This window comes from Colias eurytheme, chromosome 14 (assembly GCF_061535395.1).
Source record: "Colias eurytheme isolate Ceu_HAF_F1 chromosome 14, ilColEury1 Martin Lab GWU primary, whole genome shotgun sequence".
Lineage (NCBI taxonomy): Eukaryota > Metazoa > Arthropoda > Insecta > Lepidoptera > Pieridae > Colias > Colias eurytheme.
Window position 1 is genome coordinate 9,535,071 of NC_142993.1, and position 20,975 is coordinate 9,556,045.

Sequence of the window (20,975 nt, forward strand, 5' to 3'; positions counted from 1 at the left end):
ACTTGAGTTTTTGGTATGAATATTAAGTTAATACATGTCAGTTAATACAGCGTTCATGAGTAACAGGGTTGTACCTAAGTTAAAAAATTTTAAAAATATTTTTTTATATTATAATCTAAGGAAAAATTCATGCTTTTCGCAATTAGTAAACAAAGTCGTTGTCTCTGTGCCTATGTCCCTATGTATGATTAAATCTTTAAAACTACGCAACGAATTTCGATGCAGTTTTTTTTAAAGATAGAGTGATTCAAGGGGAATAGTATATAATTTATAAAGTTTTAGAGAAAGCGGGCGAAGCCGCGGGTGGAAAGCTAGTCTGCGTTATAAGACGTTTGATTGTACTAAATTTCATGACTCTGTGTACTCGGGAACTACCCTGTAGGTTTTGATTTCTTAGGGAGTGTCGAATTTTGCGAAAAATTTCATCATTTACAGCTGCATCTTTTGATTGAGTTGGCTAAAACGACCGTACCGGACCGTAGACCGTAGGATTTCGACATTAGCAAGGGAATCAATACCTGCAGGGAGCACCCTGTCCCGTAAACACAGTCTTGAAATTGAGTAAAAAGTATCGTGTTATAGCACAGATGTAGTAATAACTGCGAAAACCCTAATTATTTAATTAAATTAAATAAAAATATATTTTTTAAATCATTTTAAACTAAAAATCCCTTTACTCATGAACGTCTACATGTATTTAATTGATATTCACATCAGAACTCAGGTCTATAATAACTTAAATCTGTTATTTAATTCAAATTCTATGTCAACGCAATCTGAAGAAAAAGCAATTAGAGCCGCATATTCTGTAATTCGCAACTATACTTGCAAGGGAATCATCAATCAAAACCTACAAGGTACTTCCCGTGAACACAGTCTTGAAATTTGGTTAAAACTTAAAAGCAACGACTTAAGCACTTACAAGCACAGATAAAGAAAAAAATCCTTTAAACAAAATTGTAAGACTCAACATAATGAAAAAATATGTTTGCTCAGAGTCCTCGGTGCGCGAGCGCATTTGGCCGATTTTTTGTTGTAATTTGACTGTATTTTCTGTTGTTCATTTAAAAAAAAATTTGCTATTTTATGTTCCATTTTATTATCCACGAACTGGGATATTTCGATATTTGAGGTTTTGTGTGAAAAGTGTAACAGCAAAAGTTGTAGAAATAAAATTAATTATTAATTGTCCTTAAATTACGACCACAGGTCGACCCTAATAAACTTTTTCTATAATTTTTGTTATATTCTCTTCCGTTACCGTTTGAAATTGATTTCATTGTTCTATATTACTTTTATGCCTCAAAATTCAATAAAAACATCATGTTGAACAGTATTAATTTGTTAATTTAAAAAAGTTAATATTAAATTAGTGGTCCACTTAGGTCGTGGACCTAGCCCAGGGGGGGGTCATGACCCCGTGACCCCCCCCCCTGGATCCGCGCTTGACATGTATGTTCATGGATATAGGGAAATAATTTCCCACAAAACATAACTTTTAATGGTTATAGGGAAATAATATCCCACCGCCAAAAAAACCTATAAGCTACCCAATATTTTACTTTTTAATATTTTACTGTTTAATCTCGATATAACCCCGTACTGATGTATTAAAATAAACTTGTTTGAAGTCATGGCCGATTAAGGGTTAATAGAAGTTTAATAGCAACCGCCACACATACCCGAGAAATGCAACACTCATCTTGACATCTGTCTGTGCTATCTGTCATAATGACACATGAGACATTTGACAGTACAAATGTCTATAATCTAAATACCTAACCACTCACCACGTGCTAAAGACAGTAAATTTTGTTGAACGTGTAATTTTATAAAAATGGGTGTAATACAAAGAATAAAGTAATAAGATTTATACATTGATATATCAATAAACAAGCTACAAAATTATTTATAAAGATATATTATTTCAGGAAACCTACAACTCGGAAAGGAAAAAAGGTGTTACTTTCAAAGGAACCAAAGGCGATTGAGGGTCCAAAACAGTGTATATTTTTACAAGGCAGAAACCCATCAGAGAGGGCTAGAAAAGTGTTGAAGGATTTATATGATTTAAAAAAACCAGACGCGGCGTTCCTAAGCCGGAAGAATGACTTCGTACCATTCGAAGATGCGACACTCATTGAAAAGTAAGTTTAAGTTTGACTGATTTTATATCTCGTTTAAAAACTAAATATTGATTTTCACTAATAACTCAACTTTTCCAGGCTTTGCTACAAAAAAGAGGCCGCATTGTTCGGAGTAAGTTCGCATTCCAAAAAGAGGCCCCATAACATAATATTGGGAAGGACATTCAACTATGGTGTTTTGGACATGATTGAACTTGGAGCTGATAACTTTAAGGCAATGTCGGAGTTCCACAATATGAAAGTATTAGCTGGTATTAAGCCCTGTTTACTGTTTAATGGGCCAGCGTGGGATTTAAATCAAGATCTCAAAAGATTGAAATCGCTCTTCACAGATTTCTTTCACAGGGAAAAGGTATTAAGACATTTTTATTATCTACTAGCGGTCCGCCCCGGCTTCGCCCGTGGTACATATTTACATTTTCTCTACATAAAAACCATCCTCGTACTTCAAGGAATATAATAAAAAAAGAATTATCGAAATCGGTTCAGCTGTTCTCGAGTTATGCGCTTACCAACACATTTTGCGATTCATTTTTATATATAAGACTAGCGGTCCGCCCCGGCTTCGCCCGTGGTACATGTTTACGTTTTCTCTACATAAGAACCATCCTCGTACTTCAAGGAATATAATAAAAAAAGAATTATCGAAATCGGTTCAGCCGTTCTCGAGTTATGCGCTTACCAACACATTTTGCGATTCATTTTTATATATAAGATTTCATAGATTATATTAATAGAAGTTAGTTGTTAAATACATTAAAATTTAAATAGTTCAATTTTTTATATGAATGGCTAATTCTCATAAGCAAAGTCAAGCCAACTCTCCTGTCATTATAATTTTTTTTTAACTTATGTAAGTTCAGTTCACACATGAAACATTTAAATGAAAAATTAATTTAATGAATATTGCAACTGTTACAATTATTTAGATAGAGATTCAGAAGAAAATCATACTATTATATTTACTGTTCATTAATGGTCAGTTCTTTAGATAAAAAATAATACATTATTCAATAACTAATACTTTCAGGTTGAAACAATAAGACTGCAAGGTTTGGAACATGCACTTAGCTTCACAGCAACAGATGATGGCAATATCTATGTTAGATCATATAGGATACTGCTTAAGAAGAGTGGACAACGCACACCAAGAGTAGAACTAGAAGAGATAGGTAAATACTGTTTATTTATAAGTATTTAAAAAGAACTGACATGAATATGAAGTATTAAACATATAAGAATACACAACCAAAAAATGAGACAGGTTATTGAAGTTTCAGTATACAGGGTGTCCCGCTATTGGTATACTAAGCGCGAAGGAACTTGTAGTTTTGCATACACTGATCACGTAAAAAATACATAAACAACAAAATTACGTTAAATTTTTTTTGATATTTTTTTCCTGAAAATCCATGTTTTCTTCTCTAGCTTCGCGCAGCCGTCATATACCGCTTCTCTAATGTGAGCATTTTGTCTATGAAAACATAATCTTAAACGATAGCTCACGTGCTAGTGGGAAAAATGGGCGGGTTGCTTGTTATGGGTGTACACATAGAGTTTTAAGAATTCATCTACTTGAAAAAAAAATGCGTCTGGATTTTTTTAAGTATTTTTTACATACTCAGCGTATGCAAAACTATAACCTCCTTTGAGCTTAGTATACCAACAGTGGGACACCCTGTATACATATATGAGTTGTTATAACTAGATGGAGTTTCATACAAAATTTATTTAAAAGTTCATAATTGTGTTGCTACAATATAATGAGGATCTCTTTTAAAACTTCACAAGAATTAAATTGTACTTCTAGAATTTATATTTGTAGAAAAAAAATTGAATAATTCAGGGTTTGAGTTATTATTTTCTTGTGCTGGATATAATGTGAGTTTTTAATACCAGGGATCTATCACTTTAATAGTTGTCTATGTGAAAAACGACAAAACCAGATTAAAGAGTAAGTTTTTTGTGGTAAGACAGTAAAACTTTAGCCCGTAGTTGAGTGAAAAAATTGTTAGGGCAACACCATTTTTATTTTATAGTTTCATTAAATCTGTTCCAACAGGTCCGTCAATAGACTTCAAGCTGAGACGAACAAGATTAGCGTCAGAGGACCTATTCAAGGAAGCTTGCCGAGTGCCCAGAGAAGTCAAACCTCTTACCAAGAAGAATATTTCCAAAGACGCGTTCGGCACAAAACATGGTCGCATTCACATGGGCAAGCAAGATATTCAGAGGTTACAGACAAGGAAGATGAAGGGTTTGAAGAAGAGTGTCGAAGAGAAGAAAGAAATGCTCCTGAAAAGAAAGAAAGCAAGGAAAGAAGCGAAGATTGCGCAAGCTATCGATGGACAATAAATATTTTCAATCATATTATGATGTATTTTTTTATTATATTACATATTATATTGCACGCCTCATAAGCGAAGCGTTGAGGTGGGTACTACTGTCACTTCGCGCAAAACATCTGATTTTTCAAACTTAAAATGTCTTTATGTATCATACATTGCACTTGTAAGATAATACATACACACACATATTAAGAAAAAACACTATTTTTAACGTTCATGATATTTTTGATGTCATTTTTGTTATTTAAACTAGTTAAAAAACAGTTTAAAAAAGTTCTGTCTTGGACGTCCGTGTGTCTGTATGTGCGGATCCTTTTTCTTGTTAACACGATAGCGACCGAAATACTTTACTAATCGAGTCTTTTTTTTTCTCTTACGCTTGAGTATGCTCAGGAATAGAACCCTTTCATTTTTCAGGGTCTGATTCGATGTGGTTTAATTGTTATTAAATAAACAAAAATAATAATTAATAAATATTTATTAAAAAAATTATGAGGCGTGCACTTTTGGATTTTCCAAATTATTTATTTTTATGGACATTTGAAAAGAAAATTAAGGTTTAAATGATACTGTTGCAACAATATTAAAAAAAGAGCGTGTGTGCCGAGCACACGTGTCATAAGTGAAACTACTTTGGCAAGATTCAAAAATACCAATATCGTCGCCTTCCACCATGACGTGACGGTATTGCCATGACGCGACCTTGAAGTTTTACTCTCAACGTGCCTAATGAAGTTTCACTTATATTCATATAAGAAATTCTATCTATTTCGATCTCGCGGCTATTACCTACATAGTCCATTATACAAATTCAGTAAAGTAATTTAGAAAAATTCATTAGAGGTGGTTAGAGTATAAAATTACTATAACGCAAACATTATTAGTTTATGATATAAACGATTGTTTATTGTTTTCCTGTCTGATCTTGAAATATAGCTACGGTAATAATTATGTGTTTTGAGTAAAACGTTCCGACGATCTAACTCGATAATGATATTTACCTAGATCAGTAGATTTTATTATAGCATTCTATGTATCTTGTAAGTGTTTAAAAGGATAATTGTTAGAGATAATTATAAATGAACAGTAATTACGTCAACAGCATGTATGTGATAATCTAAATTTTATTAGAAAAAAAATCAAAATAAGTTTCTTTCATTGCAGTAATTTCTTTTTTCGAATAGAAAAAAGAAATCATTCAAGGAAGGTACGTATGCAATAATCAGGACATCCTTTCGATATTTTACCTAAAACTGATTCGGCAAGCATTGTTTTAACAGGAGTCAGGTCTGAGGACACCCTTATCGTCTAAAAGGAAAAAAATATATTACAATCTCAGACTTAGCGAATATACATAGTTTACCTACCTATAGAGAAAATGTCGTTACATTTAAGTGTAACCTATGAGTTATTAGTAAGGCTCATAGGTTAGTACCTGTGGTTAGTACCTATGAGCATGGACTAATAGAATCTAAATCTAAAATATATTCTATTAGTCCATGCTATGAGCTAACATGATGAAGGTACCCTAACACGGAAGGGGATTCCTGTATATTATCTTTTCGCATTTTATATTATGTACCTAGCCTATGCACGCATTACTCCCATTTATGGTGATGATACGCACCATTATTTCATTAGGCGCCATAAGTAGGTACCATTTAACTTGCCTAATAAAACCTATATTAAGGAAGCGCTAGTTTAGTTATTACCGAATTAGCATAATTTCAGTTCACAACATAGTTGGTTCCTTCTAAGTCTTATTAACTTTGTTTTGTCACATTTTTAGCTTCATTTTTAAATTTGTCATTTATAAACCTACATAAATAACAATGTTTTTTTTTACAATTTTTCTAAAATCTAACAGATTGTAGGTTAGGTTAGGTTACGATAGTTTAGAAAAAACACCCTTTACGAATTTTAAACGCGATTGATTCATTATATTATTTAACCGGGGGATAACTTGGGGGACACTTTTAAGGATAATGTTTATCTACAATACAGAATAGCTTTTTTACATTCTATATTCGAATTTCAATGCTTGGATAATATATGAAAGGTTTATCTACATTTTATTATATTCTCACTGAATTTCCAAGAAATAAATGACTCACACTCTACAGTCTATACTTAGGTTTTTTTATATGTCCTCACTCCTCAGGTACCTAGTTATTGCACGCCTCATAAGCGAAGCGTTGAGGTGGGTACTACTGTCACTTCGCGCAAAACATCTGATTTTTCAAACTTAAAATGTCTTTATGTATCATACATTGCACTTGTAATATAATACATACACACACATATTAAGAAAAAACACTATTTTTAACGTTCATGATATTTTTGATGTCATTTTTGTTATTTAAACTAGTTAAAAAACAGTTTAAAAAAGTTCTGTCTTGGACGTCCGTGTGTCTGTATGTGCGGATCCTTTTTCTTGTTAACACGATAGCGACCGAAATACTTTACTAATCGAGTCTTTTTTTCTCTTACGCTTGAGTATGCTCAGGAATAGAACCCTTTCATTTTTCAGGGTCTGATTCGATGTGGTTTAATTGTTATTAAATAAACAAAAATAATAATTTTATGAGGCGTGCACTTTTGGATTTTCCAAATTATTTTTTCTATTAAGAATAAGGAAGGCTCCATCACAGCATGGGCTGTTTTAGGTAAAAGATAAATTTGATAACGGACGCCGCCACCACTTAATTTATTGTTAGTCTTGAGCATTTAGAGGACGAAAAAATATAAATAAGTAAGAATTATAAGTCTCGATGAGTAACATCAATGATCAAATATGTATTAAATTTAAAGGAAATTAACGCTCTACACTTTTACTGAAGGAAACAGAAAAGTATGCTTAAATAATGGATAGTTTAAATAAACTATGGATAGTTTATATATATGGACGTCATATTTGCACAGGCCACAGGACATAAATGTGCTACAAGCAATATTTACATAACGCGCAAATGTTGGTATGTTAGGTATAGATTCAGATCAATTCAGATTATTATTTTTATTAATCACCTTTAATTACCCGGTGCCTATTAGCAAGCCCGGTGCTTACTAAGTTGTCTTTGATTTATGGTCAGATTGTTTTTTTTGCTATTATTACTTTGAGTACTCATATTGTACCTAAGTAATGATATTTTAGGTTACATAATGTTAAAAAATAGGTAAGTACCACAGGTAAGTACAATCGACAACTAAAGAGTTAGGTACTTAGGTAGGTAAATAATTTGCGCCGTTCGAAAATTTAAAATTTTTATAACTATTTATTCCAGAACCTTGATCTTACGTTTTTAGTTTGTACACAACTTAAGTGTTAAACTACCGCCAATTTTTAGTAATTTGTGCTACAGCATCGATTTTAACTATTTTTAGAAACGGTTTTGTCACGTCTGTGATATGCCTACAAGCATAGTCAATGGAACACGAACACTAAAGCAACTAAGCTCTTCCGATAAAATAAGAACTTACGCACCATTGATGCAATAGGGTTGTTACCTACGTTACTGCGCGGCTCGACGGAACACAGTGGGGTTTTAGTCGGTAAGAATCCGACATAACCCTTGGCTCCTTCCCCGGGGGTCGTGGGTATCTATGGAAGATTTCTCCACTATTAAAAAAAAGGGTTGTTCCGTTGCAAATCTTTAGCTTGTGTTTTGTACGTCTTTACGCGAACGTTGTTTTTGTAGGTACCTAGAATTACATGTAGTTACCGTACTGTTCATATTAGTGCTACTTTGCAGGGAAGGTTACATAAGTAGGTATAGTGACAAATCAGTGATAGTGATCAGAGACAGGGCACCCCAAATTACTCCAACATTTAGACCGTACGTGTTTATTTAGCAATGCCATGTAAAAACATTGTAAAAATTAGTTAAATAGACTATTTCGTAGATAAGTAATTTCCTGCAATTTAAATTTTCACTCATCATACTACGGGATACACAATTAACATCTATTAAACATTTTAAACTCCTGGTTTGCTAAAATTTCATGGAGTATCTCACAGGAGTACCTAATACCTATCTTCACTATGTTTTATGTGAAGTTTATCCTATTACTCTCCCTAATCCATTTATTTAATCCGTTTATCCATTTATTAGGAAATAAATGAAATATTTCAATTTAACATTGCTGATGGCACAGTGGCAGTTTGTGGTTTGATGATCTCGAATTACACAACGCGATTAAAGTCTAGGCGGGCGGCAAATATGTAGGTAATATAATAATTTATACGGACATTTAATCTAACATGTTATAAACCTCAAACATTTTTTAGTAAGATTTTTATGTAGAACTACATTGAACATATTTTTAGTTTTTACAATTTTAAGTACTGACCTACTACTCATTGGTCAGTAAAACGAGCACCCATAAATTTTATAAATATGTAATAACAATTAAATATATTTATCGTCTAACGAAGGCAGCATTGACCGCAGAGGCGGTTCGAATCGTTGGACATCCTTGACCAGTAAAGCGTTCATTCTCCGCGCGGCCACACGGTGATACCCTCGCGTTCAAACTTCCGAAGCATTCAATATATACCGGACGTCAGTTTGCCCAACCCAGTCTGAAGCCATGCGTCTTCAGTTAAACGCGAGTTCACTTAAACCACGTTTAGTTTTGTGCAGTGAAGTGAAGTGAACCAGTGACGATGAAGAGAGACATGCCTGCTCAACCGGAGCTACAAGAATTACTCCAGAAACCGATCGTCCTCAAGAAATGTACTCCGAAAAGTACGTATTGATATTGTATATTGAGAGTAAAATATAGAATATTTTGTATTTAAGTGACATTTGAATAGTACCGTCAGTTACGGTTTAACGTCAAAGCGTGCATAATAACAAAAACTAATTCAGATTTTCAGTTTGAAACTTCAGTGCAATAGATTAAGAATTTTCATAACAATTAACACTTGGTAGTGTTACCATGCGTGTAGCAAGTGATGTATGATGGAAACATAATTATTATGATAGATATATGTATTAATTTTGGCAAGAGCTGATGCTGTGTTTATCTTTAATGTTTTGATAAATAACCACGAATTGTGGACTTGCCAACTTCGTATAATTTTCATTCATCAATGTGTACAGTGTGATATATTGAATACTCACGAGTTAATTCATAAATATTTTTTTTCCAATTGATTAAGCTGAAAATTACAAATCATTCTTACTTCGTGGAAAGTATAATATTATTATAGGAAGTAACAATAGAAAATCCTTGTAGTGACTAGTGTCTAGTAGAGAGCATATGGCTAAATAAGGTTACTTACTAGAAAATCCACTGAAATAAACAAAAGTTGAGAATAGATTTGTTTAATTCTTCAATTAGAGGGATAAATTAAATTAAATAACACAATGTGTTTTCTGCAAAACAGGTCAACTTTGCATTTGAAACCACAACTTGTTTACGGTACACTTCAAAGGTCCATAAAATATTATTTATGATATCATTTAACATTCCAAGGAGATACTCAACCTGCGTTTCCTTTTATTAAAAACATGAAACTAAATCTAAAATTATTCAAATAATCTCTATGAGCATTAGGGTACCTAAATAATTAATGCTTATCTACAGAATAAAAATTATAATAATTCAATTGATATTCGACATCGACTATTTCCGATAGTCCTCTTGATGTTTTGAATGCAACAGCTAAGCAGATTAGATAGAAAACTCAGAATAAAATAATCTATGACAAGATAAAACTAAATTAAAAAAGTTCATCTGTTTGCTAGCTACGATATCACAGAGGCAGACTGGCAGACATAGAAGTAATGAAGTTAAACCATGTTAAAAAAATATTAAGAACAATTTCTAATTTTAAGTATTTGAAAATATCATGTTGTATGTTATAAAATCAAATATTTAAAGCATTTAAAAGCAATTTAATCCGGTTTAGAAGCCCAAATACCACAAATGAATGTGAATCATTTTGTTCGCTGTTTTATTACATTGAAAACGTATTGTATTTTTATCATAATAATATATAGCATAATAAAATGTTAGATTTATAGTCGTAAGGTACCTACCCATATTCATTTTTCGTCTTCAAATGATCTAGTTTTATTTGTCGCAATGCTGTTTTGTGGTACCTAATCTTAATTAATTACACTACGTATAAAACACTTTATAGTGATACGTACTATAAAACTGAATCGTACTTCTTGTAATTTGATATGTTGATATAAAGGTGTAATATTAGAAATAAAATAACTTTATACCAATGGAGGTCTAGACGCTGGGATGTACATCTCGTTATAGGTGTAAGTACCTATATGGGGTATAAACTATAAATAATATAATGGAAGGGATTACGTTATTATTTAGTGCTTAGCTTATAGTATTCCAATGATATTTCCAAGGAAGAATAATATCGCTAAGAAAGAAGATCAACTAAAATCCAAGTAAGTATAAAGAAAGCACAAAAAAAAATGTTCCGTATTCGTAAAACACGCAAGTGTGGCGTCTAATTATTTCGTCCAATTTTAGTCAGAATCGATAAAATAAGAATAATATGAATGTTCGGTCTGCACTCTGCAGATTAAATTAGAAACAAATATTTGCATGTTTTGATATCAACGGGACCACGATCACAATTTGATAAAAGCGGGTAAAATATAAGAATATTACGCGCTTTTGAAATCGTAATATATTACGGTCTACGAAATCATTAAAAATCACATTAAAAATCTACGCATGCAAAATTCATTTAGTGTTTTATTATTCGTGATTTAAACTCAAGTATATCTTCCTATTAGGAACTGTTTTACATATTTTTTGTGGTCTTTGAAAGATGGTTTTAGTATTAAACAGTACTTCAACCCTCAACCCCTAAAGTTTGGATAAAACTTACAAAAAATATGATTAACCGAAGTAAAAAAAACCTTGTTTTATTGATTTATTATTGTTGCTTATGTTATGATTCATTTAAACTCTAGTAGATTACAATTCAACAATACTATTTTATGACGAGCTAGGTTTATTACATTTATTAGCCATTCTTCGCGTCTTAAATATTTTTAAATAATAATGATTGTTCTGAGAATAAAATAATAGAAAATCAAGTGAGTCCGATCACCGATCTATTTGAAGTAGCTATAGGTACCTAAATCATATACGTAATACCACAGACTAATAATAATATACTGTAATCATACTGTAATACGTTTATATCCACCTTTTTTATGTGAAGAGCAGGCAAACCTTTTTTTGTCAACCGACTTCAAAAATGAAGGAGATTCTCAGTTCAACTTGACCGATTGTATGCGATATCGATGCGATCCGATGCTTATCTATTTGAAATCTATTAGCTGATACTTTTTTGGTGGTTTGTTGATCTTTTTTTGTTTGTAAGCTTTAATAGCTTTGAAAGCCGAACTAGACAAAATTTAAATGGGACCCTTTTCGATTTTGTCCAGTTCTGACTAATTAAAGATAAGTTTTTCTTTTTTTTTCGAAAATTAATTACTTACCTATATAGTTAGTGTTTTTTCGAAACAGTAAAAAAAAACTTCTCTTTTTTTGCTCTTACATTAGGTATATCTATTTATACTCTAAGTAAATATTTATCGTTGAGGGTGTTTACTGCGACGTAATATCACACGAGTGTAACAGTGTAAACGAGCTTATTTCCTCATAAAATTGATTTAAATATTATGTCAATTTGTAATCATTAGACATTTTTAAATGCTTAGGTATAAATGGGTATAAAATAAAATACAAAAATGTGACGTTTATTTGCAACGTAAAAACCAAAAATATTCTAAAAACCCAACTAGTTTACGCAATTTATTTTGGAATACAATTATCTTTAAGTAGGTAGTAGTTACAAAAAAATTAAAATAACACAAAGCACTTAATGTAAGTCACAAAAAAATTAAATATTTCCCCTCACAATGATTTGGGTTAATTTCCAAGAAATGTTCACATAATTAAATATTTACTAAGACAGTCATGTCTACACGTCAAGAAATCAATGACTCGTAATATAATATATTAAAATTACCATATGAAAATGCATGGAAAAAGTTTACTATATTCTCGATTCCGGTGCTTTGTATTTACTTACCAGGTTTCCGGTATATATACAACTTTCAAGCAGTTCAAGGCTTTTAAACAGTTAGTTGTTATCATATTGCTTATAAACAATCCCGTTATTATTGCTTTTGTAGTGATATTACCTATATACCAATAGAAAACATTACAATATTCATACAACAGGTTTCTTTTGTTTCCTTATATATTTTCATCTTTGTTTATTTTATATACCTATAGCACAGACTAATAATAATATACTACGTATACAACCTCTAGCTATAATAAATTTAAAAGGGAATGCGATAAATTCATCAATCAATAATTCGGCAAGAAACAGCAACATAATATTCTGGGTATTATGAGTTTTGTTCGGGTATTTTCTTTCCTATTATTTAATTTTCAACATAATTAAGTGCTTACAGGCTTTCTGGGACCTTCTATAATTACACGTGTTGATACACGTGTTGCACGTTATCAATACGTGAGATACATATGGTGATTAATGACAACCCAAACTGTCCTTCTAATTTGAGAAGGTTATTATTGACACTCCCTTTACGACCTTTCCTTTTTGAAGGTATCTAGCTCAGAATGTATCCGTTTACTGTTTAGCTATGGAAACATGTTGTAGATATAATTGTTACATAATATATCTTCTGTAATAAAACTGTTATGAGAGAGATGAAAAATGAAAATGAAAGATATATTGTTTGTTTTTTTATAACATTATACATATTTAGTTTATAGTTAATAAGACATGATATTTGCACAATTCAAACCATTAAAAAAACAAAGGAACATTTTATAATAAGCTAAAATCGATTGTTTTTCTATTAAATAACTATAACTAATTACTAGTATAGTATTATATTATTATCTGTGGTAGGTACAATACATTTCAAAGATTTATTAATTGCTACATGTAGATGCATTATCATCAATACATATAAGTAATAAAATTCTAGAAAAGTGGTGTCTGTACAATGAAAATATGTAAAAAAAAATTAGCAGGGGTTATTACTAAATCGATCCCAAACCCAAAACTGTTGTTAAAAAAATTTTTGTCTGTTTGTCTGTTTGTCGGTTTGTCTGTTTGTCTGTATGTTTGAACACGCTAATCTCAGAAACGGCTTATCCGATTTAGATGCGGTTTTCACTAATATATTTTGGTAAGCTTCATTTAACATTTAGTGTTTATTTCATGTCAATCGGTTCATAAATAAAAAAGTTATGACCATTTAAGTAATCACAGCGAACATTTGCTAAGGCATTCTTCTACACATGAATTACTTTATTAGGTAAATTATACGCTAAAGTTATTCCTTGACATGTCCAGATGATCATATCGAAAGAACCCAAGCGAAGGGGGGGGGTGGTTATGCTGAGGGGGTAGTAGGGGGGGTCAAAGGACCTTTATTTAGATTTTTGCTCATAAGTCTAAAACCTGCACAAATAGCATTATGGTTACTTCTAGGTAAATTTTCTATATAAAAGGTCTTTGAAATTATGTCGTAGGTATTATATTTTTAACCCCCGACGCAAAAAGAGGGGTGTTATGACCGCTATGTGTGTATTGCGTGTCTGTCTGTGCCACCGTAGCTCGCTAACGGGTAATACGAATTAGATGCGTTTTTTTGTTACATTAGTTGTTTATTATATTATATAGGGGTGAAAAAAACGCATGTTAGTTGTTAATGTAGGTTATACCCAAGTGATATATCAAATGAAAATAGACGACATGTCAGAAACAATTAGTCAAATTTTATCAAAATCGGTTCATCCATTTATTTGATATAGGGGTAAAAGTGGGAATAAATAAATGAATTTTATCAAATATACTCAAGTGACGTATCTAATGAAAGACATGACGTGTAAAGTACAATAAGACATATTTTATCAAAATTGGTTCATCCATTTATTGGATAAAAGTGGCAATAAAAGTTGTCAAATATACCTAAGTGGCATATCAAATGAAAGGGCATGACCTGACGTGAGAAGTATAATGAGGCATAGGTATTTAATCAAAATCGGTTCATCCATTTATTATATAGAGGGGTAAAAGTGGGAATGAAAAAAACGAATGTTGTCTGTTATACCCAAGTGATATATCAAATGAAAAAAGACGACCTGTCAGAAACAACAAGTCAAATTATATCAAAATTGGTTCATCCATTTATTTGATATAGGGGTTAGAGTGGGAATAAATAAATAAATTTTATCAAATATACTCAAGTGACGTATCTAATGAAAGACATGACGTGTAAAGTACAATAAGACATAATATCAAAATTGGTTCATCCATTTATTGGATATAATATGTAGGTATAAAAGTGGGAATAAAAATTTTCGAATATACCCAAGTGGCATATCAAATGAAAGGGCATGACCTGACGTGAGAAGTATAATGAGGCATATTTAATCAAAATCGGTTCATCCAATAATTATATGTAGGGCAAAAGTGGGAATGAGAAAAACGAATGCTGTCTGTTATACCCAAGTGATATATCAAATGAAAAAAGACGACCTGTCAGAAACAATTAAGTAGTCCAATGTTATCAAAATCGGTTCATCCATTTATTTGATATAGGGGTAAAAGTGGGATTAAATAAATAAATTTTATCAAATATACTCAAGTGACTTATCTAATGAAAGACATGACGTGTAAAGTACAATAAGACATATTTTATCAAAATTGGTTCATCCATTTATTGGATATAGGTATAAAAGTAAAGTTGTCAAATAATATACCCAAGTGGCATATCAAATGAAAGGGCATGACCTGACGTGAGAAGTATGATGAGGCATATTTAATCAAAATCGGTTCATCCATTTATTGATTTATAGCGGTAAAAGTGGGAATGAATAATCGAATGTGGTCAAATAATATAATCAAGCGGCATATCAAATGACGTGTGAATTACAATTAGTCATGTTTTATCAAAATTGGTTAATCTGTTTATTACATATAGGGCACCTTAGGGGTGATAGTGGGGATAAATAATCCAAATGGAGTACCAAACGAAAGGATATGACATGTACATAATATATAGGTATGATTAGACATGGTTTAGATCAAAATCGGTTCTGCCATTTACTAGGGGTGAAAGGGAAAAGTTGAAAGTCTGTGAAAGTAGAAGGAATATGGGAGCGGGAGAATAACCACATCCTGGAAATTTTGAACTCTTCTGTACCTAAGTTTTATAGCTCAGTTTAGTAATAAATTTTACTAACAGTTCTTTTGTGTTATTATTTATTTTATTTCTTAACTTTATAATAATGTGTAAGTACTTATAATTTAGTTGTATATGATAGTATGTGTTTCAAGACGTGTTTACTCAATAATTGTGTGTTAAGTAGTAACTACTATGCAGTCACTATTCCACGCGGACGAAGTCGCGGGCACAGCTAGTATATAATAATTGTGTGGTTTAATCCTATATATCATTTATAAAAATTTACAAAAAACGAGCCTATTCTAAAAATTGCATGTGACTGTTGTTTGCGGGGGATCCCAATTGGCCACCAATCACCATATTCGTGGTATTTTTTCACATTATTAGTATTCGAGCGACAAGATTTATTATGCAAATTTTGTTTAATGTTTGCTATTTAAATAATTCGGACTATCATTAATTATAGCTACATTACATAGCATAGTACAAAACATATAAACAAATTGAGCACCTTCTAGAAATTGTTTTATATGACTGTTATTGGCGGGGGATCCCAATATCGTAGGTACTCGTGGTATTTTTTGATGTATTTAGTATTCGAGCGACAGGATTTATTATGCATTGTTTACTATTTAAATAATTCGGACTATACATTTCATAGCATAATTTACATAAAAATAACAAGCACTAAGCACTTAGTATTAAGCCCGTGCACCGACATCAAACCTTTTAAGTAAATAGCACAATCTAAATAATATATGTAGTAATTAAGAATATCATATCATATATCATTTAAATTTTTCGTTTTTGAAGTCGGTTGTTTTTAACGTAGTTATTTTTATTTAATACTTTTTAGTGTATTTTTCAACACGAATAAAACGAGCCCAAACTAGATAAAGTTGAGTCAATATATCACTGAGTTCCTATGGCCACCTTCTGATTCCATCATCAAATCAGCTCTATGTCAATATAATGTTTTGCATCGCTATCCAATTTAAAAATTTCAGCGCAATCGATTACTGGGATATGAATCTAAGTTACTTGCTACATTTCAATTAAGTCATCGATATCAGACAAAAATGCTCATAAAATGAAAGCTAGCGGGCCTATCCGAATAAAATTTTTTATGGGACCAATTCGACACCATTCCGCATCAAACAAAAAAAGAATCACGTAAATCGGTTCAGAAACTTCGGAGTAATCGGTGTACATACATAAAAAAATATACCGGCCGAATTGATAACCTCCTCCTTTTTTTTGAAGTCGGTTAAAAACATATCAACAAATTGAGCACCTTCTAAAAAATGTTTTATATGACTCTTATTTGCGGGGGATCTCAAATCTCAATACCACATTCGGGGTATTTTTCCACATTATTAGTATTCTAGCGACAGGATTTATTATGTAAATTTTGTTAAATTTTTACTATTTAAATAATTCATACCGTAATTTATTCGATGACACACGGATTCGTACCTACTATACAGCAAATAATAGGAAAAGTTTAATCGCACGGGATAGTCCCATCCTACCGACGATTATTATCTTTGAGGAAATAATTGCTACTTAAACCTCTTTCATATCACTTACAGCGGTAATAAAAGTATGTAGGTACAATTACTTTTTATATTTCAGAAAATATATTATATAGGCGTCAGGAAAACAGATTGTATTATGTCGGATTAATTGTAAGGAATACCAGAATAAAGCATAAATACATATATCTAATCTACAGCTTAATCTACAGAGATTTTAATATTGGTTGTTAGCTGTTACGATAAAATCATTGTCTACGCAACATTTTTTACCTTCATTAACTTTGTATGAAAATGCATAATTAGATACTAATTGAGTAGGTAATATGTAGTCCTAAAGTGGATAAATGTTCAAAAATTTCTCATCAGTATCAGTGAAAAAAAAAACTTATATGTAGGTGCTCTACAGGCTATATTTTTTTTAAATTTTGTATTCTGGTTTATGTTTAGTCTGTGCGACCGGGACCCTACTAATTATGTTTCTATTTTCAACAATAAATTACTTCTAAAATCGACGATTAATTTTAAAAAAGCCTAGTAGTAATTAATGCGATACGTGTCACTTTGTATTGAATTACATTTATTATAGCAAACAAATGGTTATAATTACTACAATATAGTATTTGGTATTACGTAGGTGATTTAAGTACCTTCTAAATAATAGGTATTTAATGATATTTAAAATGCCTATGGATTGTTATGTTTATTGAACATATCTTAATAAAGGCGAAAGTTTGTATGGATGTATGGATGTATGGATGTTTGTTACTCTTTCACGTAAAAACTACTGAACCGATTACAATGAAATTTAGCACACATATAGAGGGTAACTTGGATTAACACATAGGATAGGTTTTTTCCCGGAAATCCCACGGGAACGGGAACTATGCGGGTTTTCCTTTGAAAATGCGGGCGAAGCCGCGGGCGGAAATCTAGTTAGTAAATAATATAAGCTTTTAGTGGCCTCTAACGTGAAACGTATTTAGAAATGATTTATGGTGTATTTCGCACTAAATGCATTATGTATCGGTTCTTGTAGTTGTGACCTAACTTTCATGTTTATTTTTAGGTGTACATTACAGCAGTTTGAATTGTTATCACGTTACAGATACATAACTGCATTTATGGATAATTTCTGCTATGCTGTCTAAAATCTTCTCAAACCAATATGTTGCGAAATGAGAGAAAATTTTCAGGACTGACAACTTCCGGAACTTTTTGTATCCTAGTTGCCCAATTGATTTTAATTTTTCAAATCTGATTATAATATATTATATTGTTTAATACTACACAAATCTTATTTATTTCTAATGCTTGCTTGTCAATAAAATCGTGTGTCGTGAATCTTATGACCATCTCGAGATGTGTCAAGCTTTTTAATGTAGGTATATTTTTTATTTCAATGGCACCTATTAATAAAAAACACTCAAGTGTTGCACAATATTTTATAAATCACTTGTGATTTAGGTCAAAGCTAAACATAAGTATAATATTATCATAAGGCCTTTATAATGATCGTTAAATCTAGTTATTGAATTGAGTGCTTCAAAGAGATTGTTACATCTAAATTCTTATTATTTCCACTGTTAGAATATGTAATTCACCTGCATGAACACAAATTAAACATTTTATTGTATCCACTAAAAAGTATAAATTTATAAAACAAAGGCGTTTTCTCTGTCCCTACATCCCTTTGTAGTTTGTACCCTTAAATCTTTAAGACTACGCAACGGATTTTGATGCAATTTTTTTTAAATAGTTACAGTGATTCTCAGGGTTTTAGTATGTATTTTATTAGGTTTAAGACAAAGCGAGCGAAGCCGCGGACGGAAAGCTAGTAATGGAATATAACAAACACAAAGTCAAAAAGTGTCATCGAAAGCATTTAGGCGTTTCGAAGGTAGCTCTTCATTCTCTGATGTAGAGTCGTTTATTCCAATGAATTATTGCGCTTTTCTTTAGTAACACGTACCTACTTGTAGACTTTCATTTTTAATTTGTTAAGTATAATACATGGTTTTTTTTTAATGTCTGTTTATATTTTTGCAACCAACTAAGAAAAACAAGAATTCATGTTATGTTGTTTACAATTATTATAATTATATTCACTTAGAACGACACGTGATTTGGATTACACTTTTATAACGACAACAATGTTAGTAATAAAGTTCATATACACTTGAATGAGAAGAAAGGTCCTTGATCCATGAATAAGGTAGTGTCAAAAAATATTACACAAACTTGTTTTATACGTATCCTTCGAGATAAAGCAATAAACTAAAGTTAACGGTAGTATTCCATTTTTCATCATTAGGTACCTGTTAAAAATAATCAATATCCTAAATTGGTCGCCGTTACTCTGCACCGAGTTTTAGCAGATTTAGAGGTTATAAATTATTTTTAAGTTTAAACTGAAAAATAATTTATAACCTCAAAATCTAAGTTGTTACCTAACCTAGTTTAAACTAGGATTTATATGAAAAATGAAAATCGATCAGATAGAAATTCAAATCAATTGCCTAAGGTCAACTGTACTCAGATACGCAGATGCATTGAATAACAACACTTGTTAAACGTTACGTGCCTTCTAATCTCCTTAAAATTGCACAATTCCAATCGTGACATTGACGTTCCAATTACTTCAAGAAGTACTCAATGAGCACCATTATGTTAAGACGATACACAAAAAAAAATCCACTGCTTGGCGGGCGGAGTCTAATAGCTCGCTATCGCGAACGCGGGTCTGCGCGAAGTCATTCTTGCAAACTCGCCGCGCTGCCGCTGGCCGACTCGGGACAAACATGTATGGAGTCGTCATACAGTTATAATATTGTTATACATTTATTCAATTGTTGATTTATTGGTTTTATTTTCTTGCTTATAAACAAATAATCTTCTTTCCAACAACTACTTAGACATTATTAATAATTATTATTATTTCGTAATGTTTACTTTATTACAAAATAATACAGGTTATAAATAATCTTTAAAATAACAAAAAATATTGTTACTCTGAAAAAATGAAATGGTACTCAATAACGCGGGTCGCGGACTACTGAATATTATTTGATAGAATTTGATGCTGACGTAGATATTACATCATGCCCAGAAATGAAAGGTACTATTTCTGAAAGAAGTTATAAACCCTAATTCTTCTAAGTCAAAGTCAAGAGTGGAAGATATCACTAATACAGTAAAACTGATGCGAAACTTTGGATGTTAATTTGTATATTTTTTTGTTAGTTGTTACTTAATCACGTCAAGACTACATTACCAATTTTGATAAAATATAGCTAATTGCCTGGATTTACACATAGGATACTTTTTATCCGAACTGAACACTTCTGTGGGAAAAAACAGGATTCACGATATAACCTAATTCCACGCGGGCAAAGCCGCGGTCGGAATGATATTTTTTTAAATAAAAAAATTGTTTTAAAAAAAACACAAAATATATTGACGCATGTATTTATTTTTTGCACTCTAGATTATAATTGTAATTATTCATTACAAATAATCAAAATAAAATAGCCAGAACAAAGTTAGGCCCTGGTAGGGTAGGTAGGCAGGTACAGCAATGTGAGACGAACACTGGCTTATTTATACCAATAATAATGTATTATAAACATTAAATTAAGTTTACAACAAAAATACATAATATTAGCTAATGTGAAAACGAATCAACCAATCATCCCACAACAATGAAATGTGCACACA

At 31.5% G+C, this 20,975-nt stretch overlaps 2 protein-coding genes across 2 annotated transcripts in view; both read left to right on the forward strand.

Annotated features, from left to right (window-relative positions):
* Positions 1-1,779: 1,779 nt before the first annotated feature.
* Non3 (Ribosome production factor 2-like protein Non3) lies at positions 1,780-4,517 on the forward strand. The gene is made up of 5 exons (XM_090109467.1): positions 1,780-1,860; positions 1,932-2,147; positions 2,226-2,499; positions 3,178-3,319; positions 4,210-4,517. Exons 1-5 carry the CDS (start codon positions 1,838-1,840, stop codon positions 4,500-4,502), a joined length of 948 nt encoding a protein of 315 aa, XP_089965593.1. The 5' UTR covers positions 1,780-1,837; the 3' UTR covers positions 4,503-4,517.
* Positions 4,518-9,011: 4,494 nt separating this feature from the next.
* LOC149903042 (organic cation transporter protein-like) overlaps positions 9,012-20,975 on the forward strand; it is a 51,987-nt gene continuing 40,023 nt past the window's right edge. The window contains exon 1 of the mRNA XM_090109455.1: positions 9,012-9,243. Coding sequence (XP_089965581.1) covers positions 9,162-9,243 — 82 coding nt within the window. The 5' untranslated portion in view covers positions 9,012-9,161. The remainder of the gene's footprint in view (positions 9,244-20,975) is intronic.

Excerpts from the sequence above, each read along its gene's own strand:
- Non3 (XM_090109467.1), top strand. The coding sequence starts at position 1,838 with ATGGGTGTAATACAAAGAATAAA. Across the intron at positions 2,148-2,225 it reads GATGCGACACTCATTGAAAA|GCTTTGCTACAAAAAAGAGG; the intron begins GTAAGTTTAAGT and ends CAACTTTTCCAG. Across the intron at positions 2,500-3,177 it reads ATTTCTTTCACAGGGAAAAG|GTTGAAACAATAAGACTGCA; the intron begins GTATTAAGACAT and ends TAATACTTTCAG.